Here is a 19,028-nt window from a genome sequence, read left to right on the forward strand (position 1 = left end):
GCCAGGATGGTCTCGATCTCCTGACCTCGTGATCCGCCCTCCTCGGCCTCCCAAAGTGCTGGGATGACAGGTGTGAGCCACCGCACCCGGCTAGATATTGAACTTTCTCACAGGATTACTTGCTATTTTTGTGTAGAACCTCAACAATGTGCAGGATCACCAGTGTGACTCACACAACAAAGCAGACACACAGAGCGAATATAAGGTCTTTACTTTTTCTATTGCCGATCTGGTCTTTTTCCAGATCACTACTTGCTGCAGGAAATTTCATCAAACGTCCAGTGAGTCTAAACTGAGTTTGATCTCGTCATCTCAACTGGCCATTTAGGAAATGTACTCTCAGTCTGTTATGTAGGGAGAAGTGCTGGGTCTTCCCTGGAGCCTCCCTTCTTCCTGCCCCTCCCACTAGGTGGCGCTGGGAGAGGATGCCTTGTGGTCCATGACGGTCCTTCCGTGTGTGTGGGCTGGTGTCCTGGGCCAGCCTGTTCACCTTGCTGAAGTTTATGTCTGTGGAGGATGAGGGAGATGAACCTTTCTGTCCTTTTGACTTGGCCAGTGGATGCCCTGACAAGGCCTCCCCAGCTACTGAGGGCAGCAGACTGCTGCAGCCTGCCACATCCCCCTCCAGCTACAGGCACAAGGTCCATCTGTAGCTTGGATCCATAGAGACCTCTGGCTCTTATCTCTGCATCAGCACCAACGTGGACCCAGGGAAGCTGGGAAAACCAAATCTCAGCACCTATCTCCCCATGCTGAGATAATTTCCTGTGGCTGCACCCCAGAGGAGTGGGGGCAATGGCTCTTCCTTTGCCCTCAGTGCCACCCTTACTCATGAATCACACTTCTCCATCCTTCATGCGCCAGGCCTTATCCTTCAGCCCCCAGCCTAGGCCCAGAGCTCACATCGAACAGAGGACACACTTCTGACCATGCCTTTCTCTTTCTCTCCTCCCACTTCCCACTCTCTCCAGGGAAGAAAAACTACATTTTTTTTTTTTTTTTTAAATGGAGTCTCGCTGTTGCCCAGGCTGGAGTGCAGTGGTGCAATCTTGGCTCACTGTAGCCTCTGCCTCCCAGGTTCCAGCAATTCTCCTGCCTCAGCCTCCTGAGTAGCTAGGATTACAGGTGTGCACCGCCATACCTGGCTAAATTTTGGATTTTTAGTAGAGACAGGGTTTCACCATGTTGGCCAGGCTGGTCTGCAACTCCTGACCTCAGGTGATCTGCCTGCCTCGACCTCCCAAAGTGCTGGGATTATAGGCGTGAGCCACCGTGCCCGGCCAAAACTACATATTTCTTGTGCACTTTCTTGGTGTCACAGCTTAGCCCTCTCCAGTGGGGATGGCGTCCCTTCCGTCTTCAGGAGCACGCTGTGACCTTATTCCTCCAGGGTGCTGATGGCTTAAACAGAATTCATCAGCATCTGAAAAATGTTTCCTTGTAGGAAAATAAACATTTTATTTTTATAGAAATAGAATAAAATTTTATCTCGACACAGGGTCAAAGTTGAATATTTTATTTAATTTTGACATAGCCAGGTTGCCCAGGCTGGAGTGCAGTGCAGGATCGCAACTCACTGCAGCCTCTTCGAACTCCTGGGCTCAAGGGATCCTCCCACATCAGCCTCTGCAGTAGCTGGGACTATAGGCACGTGCCACTACATCCAGCTAATATTTAAACTGTTTTTATAGAGACTGGGGCTCGCTTTGTTGCGCAGACTGGTCTTGAACTTGTGGGCTCTAGCGATCCTCCTGCTTTGGCCTCCCAAAGGGCTAGGATTACAGGTGTGAGCCACCATGCCTGGCCGGAGTATTTTCTTGATCTTTCCTTTTAATTTCTTAGATAACAGATGCTAATTTCTTCAGGCAAACAGTTGCCAAGAACAGACCAGGAAAAGGAGTTTTTGTGCCTGGTGAAGCAGAGAAGAAAATAAATGAAAATACATTAATCATTAAAGCCAATTTCGAGTTTGCCAGGATTTAGAAAGATCATTGTATCTAAACAGAGAAGCAATCATGTAGAATCAAATGGTAAATAAGCGACCCTTTTATTACCAAGAGGCCAGGCAAAGATAGCATGCCCTCCACCCACAGGGCACATGGGGCTGGGACCGAGGCAGGAAGGGAGCCCCCACCTACAGAGACCCTGTCGTGCTTGGAAGCTTCATGCATGCTGCCTCGCTTAGTTGTATTAATAATCTTGGGAGATAGGTCTTGGAGTCGCCCTTTGGCAATGGAGGAAGACAAAGCTCAGAGCTCCAACAGCTGGCCCGTGACCACCCAGCTGGTAATGGTGAAGCTAGAATTTCAGTCCACTTTTATCTGCGGCCACAGCCTTTTCTGGCTCTTACGTGGCCCTTCCAGGATGGGAGGGGGGAACAAAGATGGAGATGGAAGAGGGACTCTTTTAGGACTTTTTCCGGGGGACTGGAATTTGAATTTATGTTGCTTATTTTCTTTATGGCTGACCTCACTATGCCAAAACATGTTGTTCAGGACGGAGCTACTGAAAGGGCTTGATTTTGCTGTGAGATAAGAAAGTTCAGAGAGAAAAATGAAGTCCTTGAGGAAGAAGCTGTGTTGACTCAGCAATGTGGCTAGTGGGCGGAGAGGTCAGCTTTGGCTCCCGGAAGCTGTCATTGGTCCCTTGTCTTCGAGTATCTCAGAGGAATGCAGAGGTCTGAGGATCTGAGCTGGCTGACAAAACATGAATAACTCCCCCCGAAGCTCAAGCTTTCCTCTGGTTGGAATCCCGTTGTTCTGTAGGGAGTAGGTGGATTGAGGCATGCTGGATTAATAAAGTCATGCTGTGAACAAAATGATTGCTTCTGGGATCCTGGACCCCAGAACTGTGCAAGACACAGTTGCAGTTTGGTGGCAAGGAATCTTGCAAGGCCTGTACATTGAAAGAATCTTTCTACAGCCTGAAATGCATTGAGCTGAAGGCTTCCTCCTCTTTGAAAAGCAAGTGCTGCATGTCGATAACCCACACCTTTCTGTGACTGACTTCCATTCATCCAGGCTTCACGTATTTGCTTGGCGCCCACTATGCCTTGGAGTTGTGCCAAATGATGGAAAGCATTTCTGATTCTTGCCTGGATCCTCACATACATACATACATACATACATTTATTTATTTATTTATTTATGAATGACAGGCTCTCACTCTGTCACCCAGGCTGGAGTGCAATGGTACGATCTCAGCTCAATGCAACCTCTACCTCCTGGGTTCAAGCAATTCTCCTACCTCAGCCTCTTGATAGCTGAGACTACAGGCATGCGCCACCATGTCTGGCTAATTTTTGTATTTTTAGTAGAGACAGGGTTTCACCACGTTGGCCAGGCTGGTCTCGAACTCCTGATCTCAAGTGATGCACCTGCCTTGGCCTCCCAAAGTGCTGAGATTCCAGGCGTGAGCCACTGCGCCTGGCCCAGGATCTTCATTTTAACAGAAGCTTGGTAGAAAGGACTTGAAGACAAGGGGGGACATACTCACTAAGAGAAAGAGTAAGACAGGAGGTGGTTAACACAGAGTTCTCTTCATTTAGAATTTCCAGGCCAGGCACGGTGGCTCACACCTTCCCAGCACTCTGGGAGACCAAAGCAGGAGGATCACTTAAGCCCAGGAGTTGGAGCACAGCCTGGGCAACATAGTGAGACCCTGTCTCTGAAAAAAAAAAAAAAAAGAAAAAATTAGCCAGGCATGGTGACACACTCTTATGGTGCCAGCTACTTAAGAGGCTGAGGTGGGAGGATCCCTTGAGCCCAGGAGGCTGAGGCTGCAGTAAGTCGTGATCACGCCACTGCACTCCAGTCTGGGCGACAGAGCAAGACCTTGTCTCAAAGAAAAAAAAATTCCTTAGGGCTGATCCTACTAGGTCGTCCAAAGGAGTTTCAAAGGACTGGCTCCTTTGGTGTCGGAGAAAACCTTGTGTGCTGAGAAAGTGTCACGAGACCCTTAAACTTTATCAATGACATAAAAGGTTCTGGGGCTCCACTTTAGTAGTCAAAAAAAAAAAATGTTTTTAAAGACCACAAAGATGAACTGAGGTAACTTGTCACTCCTTCCTCCCCAAGACTGACGCTTCTTTCTGTTTAAGGCGGGCTTTCTGAGCCTGATCCCGGCCTGGGCCTTCTACAGCGGCGCCTTCCAAAGGCTGCTCCTGACACACTATGTCACGTACCTGAAGCTCAACACGAAGGTCAGGTAGCCGGGCGGCGAGGAGTCCAGCACTGTCTTTTCCTCACCAGTCCCATGCTGGCTGAAGAGGACCAGAGGAGCAGACAGGCACTTCAACCTAGTCCGCCGAAGATGGAGGGGCTGGGGTCACACACGCATAGAATACACATTTTTTGCCACTTTACTTGAGTCAGAAGATCTTTGGGAAAGCTGTGGTGCCCATCTGTGCTGTCGTCCGGAAGTGCCCACCTGTTCTCAAACAGGGTTCCTGAAAGACCCAGGAAAGTGGTGTGAACCAAAAAGTGTCTGAGACAGATCTCAATCATTTAGAAAGTTTATTTTGCCAAGGTTGAGGATGTGTACCTGAGAGGCAGGTTGGTGCCTTTCTCCAATGATGATTTTGAAGGCTTCAATATTTAAAGGGAGAATATTGGGGAAAGAAGAAGAACCTTTGGAAAGGTGTGGGGAGATAAGAGACAAGCGGTTGCGTTCTTTGGAGTCTTTGATCAGCCTTTCACCAAATACACAATTCACTTGTGGGAGGGGGTAGAGGATAAGTCACTTATGCTTTGTCTAGCTCAGTGACTCTACTTTTTTACATCAGAGGAAGCAGTCAGATATGCACTTGTCTCAGGTGAGCAGAGGGATGACTTTGAGTTCTGTCCTTTGTCTCCATCCTGTGAAGATAAGTGATCTGTTTACATTGTCAGGATAAAATTCAACAGATTCATTTTAGGGTAAAGATCTTGGGACACACAAGGAAATTTCCTAGTGGGCAAATTGCGAGGGAGGTCTGTAGCTTTTTTTCTTTGTAGTCATCTTATTTAGAACCAAAATGGGAGGCAGTTTTGCCTGACGCAGCTCCCAGCTTGACTTGTCCCATTGGCTTAAGGATTTTGGGGTCCCAAGATTTTTTACCTTTCACACTGAACAGAGGAAGACGTCAGGCAACAGTTACATCAGGCCAGTTTCTGGTCTCCTCCCAACCCATATCAATGAATGCAACACCAGCTTTATCTATTTATTTATGTTTGGGGTTCTATGTAAGACTGTTGGTAAAAACAAAAACATAGGATAAGATACTCAAAATGTTTAAAACCCCTTGCTCTAAGGCAGGAGTTGGTAACTAGAAATGAGGTTTCTGAGGGTCTCCAACTCTTGGGGTGCTGGGGACACATGGAGTGATGTGTCCAGCCCTAGGTCTAGAATTATCTGAAGGACGGTATCCTTACATGTCCGGAGATTGAGGGAGTTGTTGGCTGGGACCCCAGGTGGGGCTGTCACATGAAGCCTCTATGCATGGCCTCTCTGAGTGGCTGCTTGGTCTTCCTCACAGCTTGGTGGCTACCTTCCAAGAATGAGCATCCCAAAGAAGATTGGGAGGAAGCTGCACTGTTCTGTATGACTTAACCCTGGAAGTCACGTGGCATTGTGCCCAAGCCCTCCCAGATTCAATGGGAGAAGACGCAAAACCTGCCATGGGAAGAGTATCAGATGGAATGGTGGATATTGTCATGCCCATCTTTAGAAAATATGTTCTCCATTCATTCATCTTAGTATCTAAGTGTTTGTCCTAGCATCTACCTATTATGATGAATTACTTGGCCTTTCCACTGGCACTAGAGCAACTTATAAAAGTGTAGACATTGTGTTTCTAGAACCTTCCAATCAAACCCTGGTGAATTGGCCTTTCAGGAACAACTTCTACAACCAGCAACTTAGGTGAGAACAGAGACACAGGTCAGCTTAAATGGCCTGGGGCAGATATTTAGAGATAAGTTTTAGCTGTGTGATACAGGGGTTTCTAGTGTATTAATTCTGATTTGCACGGTTGTCCAACAAGCTTCTTGAGGGTCCTTAAAGTAAGAGAGAATTTCCTAACAGTAAAGGCCCCAAGACGTTGAACTGATTTCTTATGAAATGAGGGCAGAAAAATTCCATATTTTAAGATCTTTATCCTTATCATCGTTAGTAGTAGATAATAGCTATCATTTGTTGAACACTAATTGTAGTCAGGGACTATGTAAAGCCTCATAACAACTGAGGTAGATACTATTAGTATTGCCTTCATTTGACAGATGAGGAAACTGAGGCACAGAAAACTTACCCATGTGTGTGGGTTCACTTGACCAGTGAGTGGCAGAGTTGGAGTTTCTCGCACACCTCGGCTAAAGCAGAACAGTAGAGCCCTACGTCTGGGCTGAGTTTATTTAATCGAAATTAATGGCAAGGGGTGAACACCCGCCCGTGCCCTCAACTTTGTGTATTTCACTCTCACTTGTTGTGGAGGCAACAGGAGGGGAGCCAGGCTTCTGCAGCCAGGCCCATATGTCTGGATTTCAACACTGACCACTTTGTAAATTTACTGTCCTCTGGGAATCATTCAGGAACAGGGAGGCCTGCCAAGTTTCACTGACCTTTTGTTTCTGCGGAAGAGTACGGGGCGTTTGTTTCTCGCCTGATTCTCTTCTCTTTGGAGGGCTTGGGACCCCAGGGGCCAGCATCAGAAGCCGGCCGTTTGGGTAGACGCGTTCCCTCCGCGTTCCTGCAGCCTTCCATCTGTGCTACCTCCCAGGAAGCCCAAGGCCACCAAGTCCCTTTCGGACGGCACTGGGAGCAGGAAAAGGAGGTGATTATGGGCTGCTGCTCCAGAAGTATTGGCAGCTGGTGCTTGGGCGGCTCCCTGGGGTGTCATCCCTTTCTTGCTCTTGTGGATCGGAAGCAGAGCACCCCACTTCCAAGACTCTGTAAGCCAGGGCTTACCAGAGAGAGCTGAAGACTCCAGGGCCAATGGTAATCAGTTTCTTGTGCTTCTCCTGCCGAAAGAGATGATTGTCCTCGCTGTGGTTCGTCCACTGTGCGGCGGGCTCGGCGGGCCTGACTCGCCACCGCCCTCTGATGTTCTGGGAGAGAAGCTGTTGGGTCCCTCCTACCTCATCTGGTAGAAATGTCAGAACAGAGGCTAATCCGGGCAAAGAAATCTCTCAATTTTTTGAGCTGCTTTGTGTGTGTGCGCGGGCACATGTGTGTGTGTCAGGGACAGGGTCGTTAAGAAAGAAGGAAAAGGAGGCGAGAGGAGGAAAGGACCTGTTTCAGTTTCACGGGCTCTGGCAAGGTGACTGAGAGAGTGCCAAGCCCCTTAGCCTCTTTGGGCTCTGGTTCCCTCATCAGTAAAATTAGAAGGTTTTATACATGATTTATCCTTTTTTATTCAGCTCTTATAGGCTACAAATCTCCAGTAAGTTGTGGAAATAAACTATCTTTTAAAAATCTTTAAAAAAGCAATTTTCCTAATTAGATATACAGTGTAGAAAATATAAAAACTACAGAGAAAAGATCAGAAAATAAAAATCCCAGCGTTATCCCACCATCCAGAGTGAACCAGTCTTCACTGATTGTGAATCTCTTTTTATAATTTTCATGTGTGTGTTTTGTGTGTGTGTGCTTGTGAGTCTAAAAGTAGATTTTATATTCTGCCTTTCCTCTTAAGATTAAAGCATATTTCCTCGTGATAGTAGTTATTCCAAAGATGATTTATAATGTTTGCTTAATATTTGTTCATAATACTGAACATAATTTATTTTACCATCCCTTTTTAATGTACATTTAGGTGTTTTCTGATTTTAAAATTCTTATAGGTGGGGCACAGTGGCTTACACCTGTAATCCCATCACTTTAGGAGGCCAAGGCAGGATAATTGCTTGAGCCCAAGAATTTGAGACCAGCCTGAGACATAGTGAGACCCCTTCTCTACAAAAAATAAAAAAATTAGCTAGGTGTGGTGGTGCACACCTGTGGTCCCAGCCATCTGGGAGGCTCAGGTGAGAGGATCTCTTGAGCCCAGGAGATGGAGGCTGCATGAGCTAAGATCATGTCACTGCAGTCTGGGCAACAGAGTGAGACCCTGTCTCAAAAAACAAATAAACAAACACCCCCACAAAACCTTATAACAACATCTGTCCTTGTATGTGCGTTTTCCTGTTGTGATGTTTCAACTTCTTTTTATACTTTAATTCACATACTATATGAGTTACCCATTTAAAGTATACAATTCAGTTGTTTTTAGTATAGTCACGGAGTTGTATAACCATAATCATCATCAATGTTAGAAGAATTTTAGAATATTTTCATCACCCACATGGAAACCTAATACCCGTTAGCGGTCACTCCCCATTCTATACCCGAACCCCCCAGCCTTAGGTAACCATTGATGTATTTTCTCTCTCCATTGACTTGCTTATTCTGGACTTTTTAATTGATTGATTGATTGATTGAGATGGAGTCTCACTCTCTCACCTAGGCTGGAGTGCAATGGTGCAATCTCAGCTCACTGCAACCTCCACCTCTTGGGTTCGAGTGATTCTCCTGCCTCAGCCTCCCAAGTAGCTGGGATTACAGGAGTGCGTCACTACTCCCGGCCAATCTTTTTGTATTTTTAGCAGGGACAGGGTTTCACCATGTTGGCCAGGCTGTTCTTGAGCCCCTGACCTCAGGTGATCTGCCTGGCTCAGCCTCCCCAAGTGCTGGGATTACAGGCATGAGCCACCAGGCCTGGCTGTATTCTGGACTTTTAATGCAATGAATATGACATGTGGATTTCTGTTTTTGGGTTTTTCCACTTAACACCATGTTTTCAAGGTTCGTCTATGTCGTAGCATGCATGAGTACTTCAGTCCTTTTTCATTGCTGAATAATATGGTATGAAGAGACCACATTTTATTTCTTAGCTCATCAGCTGATGGACATTTAGATGGTTTCCACTTTTTGGCTATTGTAAAGAATGCTGCTGTGGACATTTGTGTACAAGTTTTTGTGCAGGTGTATGTTTTCATTTCTCTTGGTTATTTACCTGGGAGTAGAATCGCTGGGTCATGTGCTGACTCTGTGTTTCACCTTTTGAGGAAATGCCTCACTGTTCCAAAGTGGCTGAACCATTTTACAATTACCACCAGCAGAGGGTGAGGGTTCCAATTTCTCTGTCTCCTCACCAGTACTTGTTATTTTTCTGTCTTTTTGGTGATAACTATACTAGTGGGTATATGAAGTGGTGTCTCGCTATGGTTTTCATTTTCATTTCCCTGACAGCTAACAATTTGAGCTGAGCATCTTTCATGGGCTTATTGGCCGTTTGTATATATTCTTTGGAGAAATGTATACTGAGATGCTTCGTTCATTTTTTTTTTTTTTTTTGAGACTTGAGTCTTGCTCTGTCCCCCAGGCTGGAGTGCAGTGACGTGATCTCGGCTCACTGCAAGCTCCACCTCCCGGGTTCATGCCATTCTCCTGCCTCAGCCTCCTGAGTAGTTGGGACTACAGGCGCCCACCACCATGCCTGGCTAATTTTTTGTATTTTTAATAGAGACGAGGTTTCACCATGGTCTCGATCTCCTGACCTTGTGATCCGCCCACCTCAGCCTCCCAAAGTGCTGGGATCACAGGCGCGAGACACTGCGCCAGTCTGCTTCATTCATTTTTAAAATGAAGTTGTTCGTCTTTTAATTATTGCTGTGTGTGCATTACCAATTATTTCCTCAGAGTAGGATTCCTGGATGAAGAGTTTAATTTTTTTTTTTTTTTTGAGACGGAATCTCACCATTGTTGCCTGAGGTGGAGTGCAATGGCGCAATTTCGGCTCACTGCAACCTCCGCCTCCTGGGTTCCAGCAATTTTTCTGCCTCAGCCTCCTGAGTAGCTGGGATTACAGGCGCCCGCCACCACACCTGGCTAATTTTTGTGTTTTTAGTAGAGACAGGGTTTCACCATGTTGGCCAGGATGGTTTCAAACTCCTGACTTCAGGTGATCCACCCGCTGCGGCCTCCCAAAGTGCTGGGATTACAGGCATCAGCCACCATGCCCGGCCAAAAAATCTAAATATTTTTAAGTCTCCTTATGTTTATTACCAAGTGATTTCTAGAAAAGTTGTATGAATATACACCTCCATCTTAGCAGTGGTTCTCAACTGGGAACAATTTTGTCCCCCAGAAGACATTTTGCATTTTTTGCAAAAATGTCTGGCAACATTTTTGGTTGTCACAACTCAGGGAAGGAGAATCTCCTGGCATCTCTCACTGATAGAGGCCAGCGATGCTTCTGAACATCCGACAGGGCACAGCACTGCCCCTACCCCCAACCGACACAGAATTATCTGGATCCAGATGTCAGTATTGCCAATGTGGAGAAACTTGACCTGTAGTTAATGGGGGTGCCCACCTCAATATTCCATTGTTTTCATCCAATCTTTCTTTTAGAATTATGTTAAATCCTACCTGGCCAATGATTATCATTATACTATTGAATTATTCTCCTTTGGACCATCATGTCTTCTCTCACTAAAAGCTGGAGTGTGAGATATTCAACTCACTCCCACAAGTATTTGTTGAAGCCCACTGTGAGTTATTTATTGCTAGAAACAGAGCAGGGTGGAGAAAATCAACAAGACAGTAACTCGAGGGCTGTAATGATAGTGATGAGTTATTACTATCTTCAATAGCTAATATATGTTATACACATGTGCACATCCACTCACCACTGCACACCATGAAGTAAGGATTGTATTCGTTAGATTTGAGTTCAGTTGTGGACTTACAGTTGTATAGTAGAAACTTCAACAGTGGCTTCTAAAATGAGAATGTTTATTTCTTTTTGCATAAAAATCCATAGGTAGGGAGTCCAAGGCAGGAATGGCAGCTCTGCTCCAGGAAGGTTTTAGGGCCCCTGCCTACTTACCACCACTCTGTTCCTATGGTGCCCAAGATAGTGGTGGCTGCATCTCCAGTCAGCACAGCCACGTTCAAGACAACAAGAAGGAAGAAAAAAAAGGATGATGAAAGAGAAGCAAAGAGTGTATGCCTGTTTTATTTTAAAGAAGATTCCTAGAAGCTGTCACATGAGGTACTCTTATTTCTCACAGGGAGAGTTCAGTTATACACCCACACCTAGCTGCAAGGGAGGCTGACATTCTGTAAGACTGTACACACATCTCAATACTTCGATTACTGGGGAAAAGGGGTAAGAGATAAAGGGGGAAGCAACAGCAGCCTCTGCACAACTTTTTCCTGGCCCTCAGAGGTAAGGACATGGAAGCTCAGGGACATTAAATTGCCTTCAGTTACATAGATTAAGAATGATAGACCTGAGACTTGACCCCAGCTCTGTCTGAAAACAAAGTTCGTTTTTGTTTGTTCTGCTCTGTCACCTCACCTTTCACTTAATATTTTAATGAACTACCAATACATCAGTTGCACAATATGGCAGATATTATTTAAGTGTTAGAATACTTGGCATAGAGTCCTGGCTGTGGTTTGAAAAGCTCACTGGTGCCAACCCTTTGCCAAAGCTCAGGAGAGAGCACAGTCCCGGGAATCTGTGCAGCAGAGGCCCTCACTGGGGCAGGGAGTTTATCAGTTCATCAAAAAAGTTGGTTACAACTGAGAATCATAGGCAATAACACATTCCTTAAACATTTTACCTTAAAAAATTCCTGTGGAAAATTCCAAACATACACAAAATAATCAGTGTAGTATAATGTGTCCCATGTACTCATCACCCAGCATCAGCAGTTATTATCGTTTTGCCATTCTTGTTTCGTTTCTAACTCCATCTTCTCCCCATTCCCCACTGGAGCTTTTAAATTCTATTTTTTAGGTAAAGTGTATGTACATTCAAATATGCAAATCTTAGCTGTACAGTTTTGGCAAATAGGCACAGAAGTGTGATTTGGTTACTTTGGAAATTTCTAGAGTTCTCCCACGATAGATTAGTTTTGCCTGTTATGGACTTTTATATCAATGAATTCATACAGGATGGGTTCTTTTGGGTCTGGCTTCTTTTACTCGGTGTCACGTCCATGAAATTTAGCCATGTTGTTGTTGCATTTACTCCTTTTTATTGAGTATTCTTTCAGTAGGAATATATCACAATTTTGTTGATCTATTCTCCTCTTGAAGGACATTTGATTTTACAGCTTGGGTTTTTATGAATAATGCTGCTATGAACATTTTTGCTTAAGTATTTTTGTGGACATATGTTTTCATTTCTCTTAGGTTTATACCCACCAGTGGATTTGCTGGGTCAAAGGGTTGGTACATTAAACATTTTATTTTAACTTAAAACATATAAAAGTATATTCCTTTGCCAATCTTTAGATGTAGGGCCAAGTCCTTTCCTTTAAATGTGGGGTCACTGATTAGAATTGCAGCTTGTCTTTCTTACATAAATTGCACTCATCTAATGCATCACCTATAATATGTAGTTTTGATTTCCTTAAAGTGGAATGAGAACTTAATGACATTTGAAAGAGATCTGAATGCAGAATTGTTTTGGATTTTCAAAATCACCCCAACAATATTTTATAGATATTATGTTGATACCTACCTCTACAATAATAACTTATTTTCATTGAGTTTTCATAATAATGGTAACTCTCTTTTCTTTTATCTTTCTTTTTTTTTTTTTTTGAGACGGAGTCTCACTCTGTTGCCCAGGCTGGAGAGCAGTGGCACGATCTCAGTTCACTACAAGCTCTGCCTCCTGGGTTCACGCCATTCTCCCGCCTCAGCCTCCTGAGTAGCTGGGACTACAGGCATGTGCCACCACGCCTGGCTGATTTTCGTATTTTTAGTAGAGGCGGAGTTTCACCATATAGGCCAGGCTGGTCTTGAACTCTTGACCTTGTGATCTGCCCTCCTCGGCCTCCCAAAGTGCTGGGATTACAGGGATGTGCCACCACGTCCGGCCAGTAACTCTCTTTTCATGCCAAGGCTTTATTAGCTTATGTATTTTTAATTCAATTGTGTAATTTTCGTAATAAATACAGCTCACATGAACAGATTTGGAAACAACACATGTCTCTTCATAAGCATACAACTGAACTGGAAGGAAGAAAGGAAAGCGAATATGACAGAGAGCGGCTTCATTCTTGTTAGTAGATGTTATTAAGCATGTTCACTGATTTGCAGTCAATATGTTTTGCAATAGGAACAAAAAGTACCAGTTTGTTCTTGTTATTATTGCTGGATAATAAATTGTTCCCAAATTTTGCAGCTTAAAGCAATCATTTTATTAGGCTAATGAATTTGGCAGGTTATTAATATGGATAGAGAATGGTGGAAAAGACTTGTATCTGCTTCAAGATGTGGAACCTCAATTGGGAAGGCTAGGTGAATGGGAGTGACAATGGTTGGGGACTAGAATCATCTGGATGTCTCTTTATTCACACTTCTGGCAATTGATGTGAACTATTGGCTGGGGCCTCAGCTGGGGCTCCCAACTGAAGCCTCTCCATGTGGCTTGGGCTTCCTTGCAGCATAGATATCTTCTTACATGACAACTCAGGGCTTCAACGGTGAATGTCCCAGTAAATTTGTAGAAACTGAAGTGTTGTCTTTTCTGACTTAGCGCAGAGTTACTTTTATTGGTTATGAATAGATGATAATGAATATCTTTTCATGAGCATTCCTTTTTGCCACTCATGTATATTCTTTGATGAATTATCTGTTCAAGTTTTTTGACCATTTTTAAATTGAATTTTTAATTTTCTTAGTGTGGAGTTTAGAGAGTTCTCTATGTATTCTGGATGATGTAAGTCCTTTGTCAGATATGATATTGAAAATTTTTTCCCATCTGTGGCTTTTCCTTTCATGCTCTTATCAGTCTTGAGAGTATATGTTTTTAATTTGATGAAATTCAATTGATCAATATTTTCTTTTATGGATTATATGTTTGGTGTCATATCTACAAATTCTGTGCCTAACCCTAGGTCACAAATAATTTCTTCTATGTTTTTCTTTAAAAGTCTTCTTCTTTTTTGTTTTTGTTGTTGTTTTGTTTGTTTTTAAAGACAGGGCCTCACTCTGTCATCCAGGCTGGAGTGCAGTGGCATGATCATAGGTCACTATAGACTTGAACCCCTGGGCTCAGGCAGTCCTCCTACCTCAGCCTCCCAAGTAGCTGGGACTACAGGCATGTGCAACCATTTCTTGCTAAATAAAATTTTTTTTTCTTTTGTAGAGACAGGGTCTTGCTATATTGCCCAGGCTGGTTTCAAACTCCTGGTCTCAAGCAATCCTCCTGCCTCAGCCTCCTAAAACACTGGGATTAAAGACATGTGCTGCTGAGGTTGGCCTTCTCTAAGTGTTTTATAGTTTTATATTTTACACATAGATCTATGATCCATTTTTAGTTTTTTGACTAATATGTGAAGTTTAGGTTGAAGTTCATGTCCAAGTATTCAAACACCATTTGTTGAAATGACTATCCCTTTCCAATTGAGTTGTTACTGCATCTTTGTCAAAAGTCAGTTGGCCATCCTTGTGTGGGTCTATTTCAGAACCCTCTATTTTGTCATTGATTTATGTCTCTATGACTTTGTCAATACCACATTAGCTTAATTATTGTAGTAACAGTAAGTCTTAAAATCAGGTAATACAATTCCTCTAACTTTATTCTCTTTTAAAACTGTTTTAGTGATTTGGTTACTTTGTTTTTCCATCTAAATTTTAGATTTAGTTTGTCCATATTTGTCAGAAACCCTGCTGGGATTTTAATAAGAATTATATTAAACCTGCAAATCAATTGGAGAATTGACACCTTTGCTATATTGACATCTTTACTATACCAAGTCTTAGCAATCCATGAACGTGGTATGCCTCTCCATTGATTTACATCGTAATTGATTTCTTTCAGGTTTTGTAGTTTTTAGCATACAGATCCTGTACATGTTTTGTTAGATATATACTCAGCTCTATCCTCTGTCCTTCTTTCCTTTCTTTTCCCAGCAATGATAAACAGTATTGTGTTTCAAATTTCAGTTTCCAGTTGTCCACTGGTAGTTTATAGAAATATATTGATTTTTCCATGCTGACCTTGTATCTTGTGGCTTTGCTAAATCCATTTATTAGTTCTAAGAGATTTTTTGGGTAGATTTCTTGGAATACTTTACACAGACAGTCATGTCATCTGAAAATAAGGACAGGCCCCGTCCCCCCTTTCCAATCTGCATGCCTTTTTATTTCTTGCCTTATTGCACTGGCTAGGACTTCTATGTTGAATAGGAATGGTGAAAACAGAAATTCTTGCCTAGTTTCCAATCTTAGGGGAAAGCATTCAGCCTTTACCATTAAGTTTAATGATAGTTATAGGTACATAACATTACTTCTAATGACTGCTTAATACTCTGAAATATTTAGTCAATGTTTTTTTGGGCATTTAGGTTGTTTCCTATTTTTTGCTATTATAAGCAATGTTTCAGTAAAGGTCCATATAGAAAAATCTTTATGCCCATCATAATTACACACCTTCCAAATGCCCACACTCTGTTTTCCCCTTTTTACTAAGGATGAAGGATCTCATTCAAGGCCTGTGGTCCTCTGGTTTCTATCCCATATCACCTGTAACTATCTCCTCTCCTTTCCTCACCATCAGTTTCTCTCCATCTCCTGGATCATTTGCATGAGCATCCAAACAAGCTCTAGCATATACTATTAAACAAATATTCCTTCCTTGTTTCCATATCATCTTGCAGCTGCTGCCTCCTCTCTGTTTCTCTTCATGAGACTTCTTGAGTTTTTCTTTGTCACAGTCTCTACTTCCTCACTTCCCATTCTCTCCTCAACCCACAAAAATTGGCCTTTGTTCTCACCTCTCCATGGAGAATATGCTTGTTAAGGTCAGCAATGACCTTATGTTGCCAATCCAGTGGTCACTTCTTGGTTCTTATTTTAGTTGTCACTGACTCTTCTTGGAACACTTTCTTCATGTTACTTCATGACATCACACTCTAATTTCCTTGTAACTCACTGGCTGCTCCAGAACATAGCTACTGATTTATCCTCCCACCAGTCATGGCATCAAGATTGTGCTAGATTAGTAAAATGAACTTAGAAATTTTAAAATTTGTTTCTATCCTACAGAACAGTTCAAATAGCAGAAGTATTTTCAGTTCCTTGGAGATTTAACATAACTCGTCTCTAAACTGTGTGGGCCAGCATATTTTTTAAGAGGGGATTCTTAATGTAATCAGCTTATTTCACTGCTATTGACGCTTGAGATTTTGTTTCTTTTACCCAATTTTTCCTTGCTTGTTGGATAGTGACTTAAAATATGGACTATTGGCTTAGAAGTTTTTTATGTTGAATGGTCCTTTCTTTCCATTCTAGTTTATTCTATTTAGTTAGGCCTAGAGAATTATGTTGTTAAGGAGAATGAGGATGTTTGCAATGTTCATCAATGACTGTCTCACACAGGCTTTGGGATTAAGGGAAATAAAAGGAAGTTTGAAACAACTTAGCCTTTTAGCAACAAAACTGCCCTCAATTACCAAGGAAAATCAGCTCTGAATCCAAGCACTAGTTTTAAAACTCTTGAAGCTGCAAACCTGTTTGGATAAACAATGCATAATTGACCTTTTCTTCTTCCTTAAAAAATATATAAATGTATAGGGACAAACACGAATTTGAGCCCAGATCATGATCCAAACCATGGACGTTGAACTTGTAAAGTTCTGGGGAAAATGAGACAACTGTTTGGGAACCACTCAAGAGGAAGAATTTACCAGGATGACTTTGAAGAGTCATTGTTGGGAGAATTTCCCAGTGTGGTCAATTGGGAGGAACCGCTATAGACTTCTGCTGACACTCCACCCTCCTGGCAGAACTAGGGAAGAACAGGCTTGCCGTTTACACTCATGACCCAGTTCACTGGTTGCTGTCTTCCAGGGACTTCCTTGCCTACTCTCAACCCCATTCGTCCACATTTGCTGCTGGCTGTGGATGCAGGAATAGCCAAGGGAGAGGGAGATGCTACACTAAGGGTGTCGGTGCTGTAGGAGGCTAGCCCCAAAGGGCTCATTGTGCTAAGTTTACAGATGAGAAAACTGAGGCTCAGATAAGTTAAAAGACTGCTTGAATTTTACCCTGAGTTAGAACCAAGTCCAGAATCATTACAACATGGGTCTTGAATCTGAAGATGCTTTACCGACTACCTCCCAAAAGAGAAATTTGCATGCGTGGCAGTTTTCAGGAGCTGGGGACTGGGGGCTCCGGGGATGTGTATAATCCAGGCACTACTTCCCCTAGTGGCCAATGGGAACATTTTCAGCAAGACTAAACCATTTCGGCTGGGATCCCGAAATTAGGGAGATGAGGAAGATTAGGGGCACTAACCAATGTGTCATGAGTAGTGGTAGGCGTGTTAGTCACTGACCAAGGCATAAGGGGAAATAAATTTATGGCTTAGAATTTCTATTTAAGAATGTTTTAGGGATTGTCTTCTGGGGGAGGGGCTAGATGTGCCATTTTATTTAGATGGTGTGTTTCCCGGGGTGGCTGAGGGTATGGGAAAATGGGATTTTTGAGGGTCTGACTTTCCCCAAGTATCCCCTGGTGGTTCCATTGCTTGGTGTTGATTGTTAGGGTGTAGAGCAATTGATTGCCCCTAAACATTTTTGAGGATGCCTGGGTGTGGAGGACAGTGCTGTCTGTGGACTTTGGGCTGCCCACTTCTCTGCTTTGGTCTGCTTAAACCATTGAGTTTCAAACAGGACCATGCCCTAGAATCATTAGGATAAGCTGAAAAATGAAGATTTGCAGGCTCTACTCCTGACCACCTGTAGCCTCTTTCTCCAAGGGGTACGAAGCCCAGAAACCTGAGGTTTGTTGTTTTTTAGAAAAAATGGTTTTATTGAGGTGACACTGACATATTACATACAATAAGCTTATACATTTTAAAATTGCATAACTTGATACGTTTTGAAACTATCACAATCAATCACAATGACTACCATATTGATCACCCCTCACCCTCCCCAATATCCTTGTGCCCTTTGAAATATGTTCTTCCTGTCCCATCCCAGACTCTGGTGATGACTGATCTGCTCTGACACTATAGATTCATTTGCATTTCTTAGAAGCTTATCAGATGGAACCACACAGTAGGCATTCTTCTTAGTCTGGCTTCTTGCCCTGAACATAATTGTTTTGAGAGTCACCCACGTTGTTGGCCAGGCACAGTGGTTCACCCCTGTAATCCCAGCACTTTGGGAGGCTGAGGTGGGTGGATCACCTGAGGTCAGGAGTTCCAGACCAGCCTGGCCAACATGGTGAAACCCTGTCTTTACTGGTGGCCCAGACCTTGGGGCATGCGGGTTGACCGTGCCCCTCCTCCAGGATGCGCGGCCGGCGGTGGGTTTTCAAATGCACTGCTGTGAAGGGCTCCTTGGTGTGGAGGCATAGCCCCCGCAGGCCGAAAGCCACACAGCCACCAAAACCGGAAGCCAGGCAGCCACCGAAACCGGAAGCCATGCAGCCACCAAAACCGGAAGCCAGGCAGCCACCAAAACCGGAAGCCACGCAGCCACCAAAGCCACGAGGTGCAGGGCGGAGAGTACTGCTGGTCAGACAAGTGAGGCCCTTGGGGAGGCGCCCAGAGGAGCAGGGCAGCGCGGCCGTAGTGCGGGTCGGGTCCGCTGAGGCTCTTCAGGCCCCACTGTGGGGCTGCCCTCTGGCTTGGTGGAGTGCGGGAGACCTCTGCTGCTTCCACCCCAGAAACCGGGGTAGCGTCAGGAGCTGCACTGGGTGGCCGCGGAGAACATTAGAAGGGGCAGTGTTTGGGTTAAAAAATAACCGTCGGCCGGGCGCCGTGGCTCACTCCTATCCCACCACTTTGGGAAGCTGAAGCGGGCGGATCACGAGGTCAAGAGATCGAGACCAGCCTGGCCAATATGGTGAAACTCCATCTCTTAAAAACACAAAAACAAGCCGGGCGTGGTGGTGCATGCCTGTAGTCCCAGCTACTCGGGAGGCTGAGGCAGGAGAATCGCTTGAACCCGGGAGGCGGAGGTTGCAGTGAGCCA

General features: G+C 44.1%; 1 protein-coding gene across 3 annotated transcripts in view; it reads left to right on the forward strand.

Moving 5' to 3' along the window:
• The window catches only part of HSD17B3 (hydroxysteroid (17-beta) dehydrogenase 3), a 58,885-nt gene extending 54,522 nt beyond the window's left edge, over window positions 1-4,363 (forward strand). For all 3 annotated transcript variants that reach the window (XM_011927503.1, XM_011927506.1, XM_011927505.1), the window contains one exon: window positions 4,100-4,363. In XM_011927503.1, coding sequence (XP_011782893.1) covers window positions 4,100-4,210 — 111 coding nt within the window. In that variant the 3' untranslated portion in view covers window positions 4,211-4,363. The remainder of the gene's footprint in view (window positions 1-4,099) is intronic.
• Window positions 4,364-19,028: the final 14,665 nt, after the last annotated feature.

The sequence above is a fragment of the Colobus angolensis genome, unplaced genomic scaffold (assembly GCF_000951035.1).
Source record: "Colobus angolensis palliatus isolate OR3802 unplaced genomic scaffold, Cang.pa_1.0 Scaffold72, whole genome shotgun sequence".
Lineage (NCBI taxonomy): Eukaryota > Metazoa > Chordata > Mammalia > Primates > Cercopithecidae > Colobus > Colobus angolensis.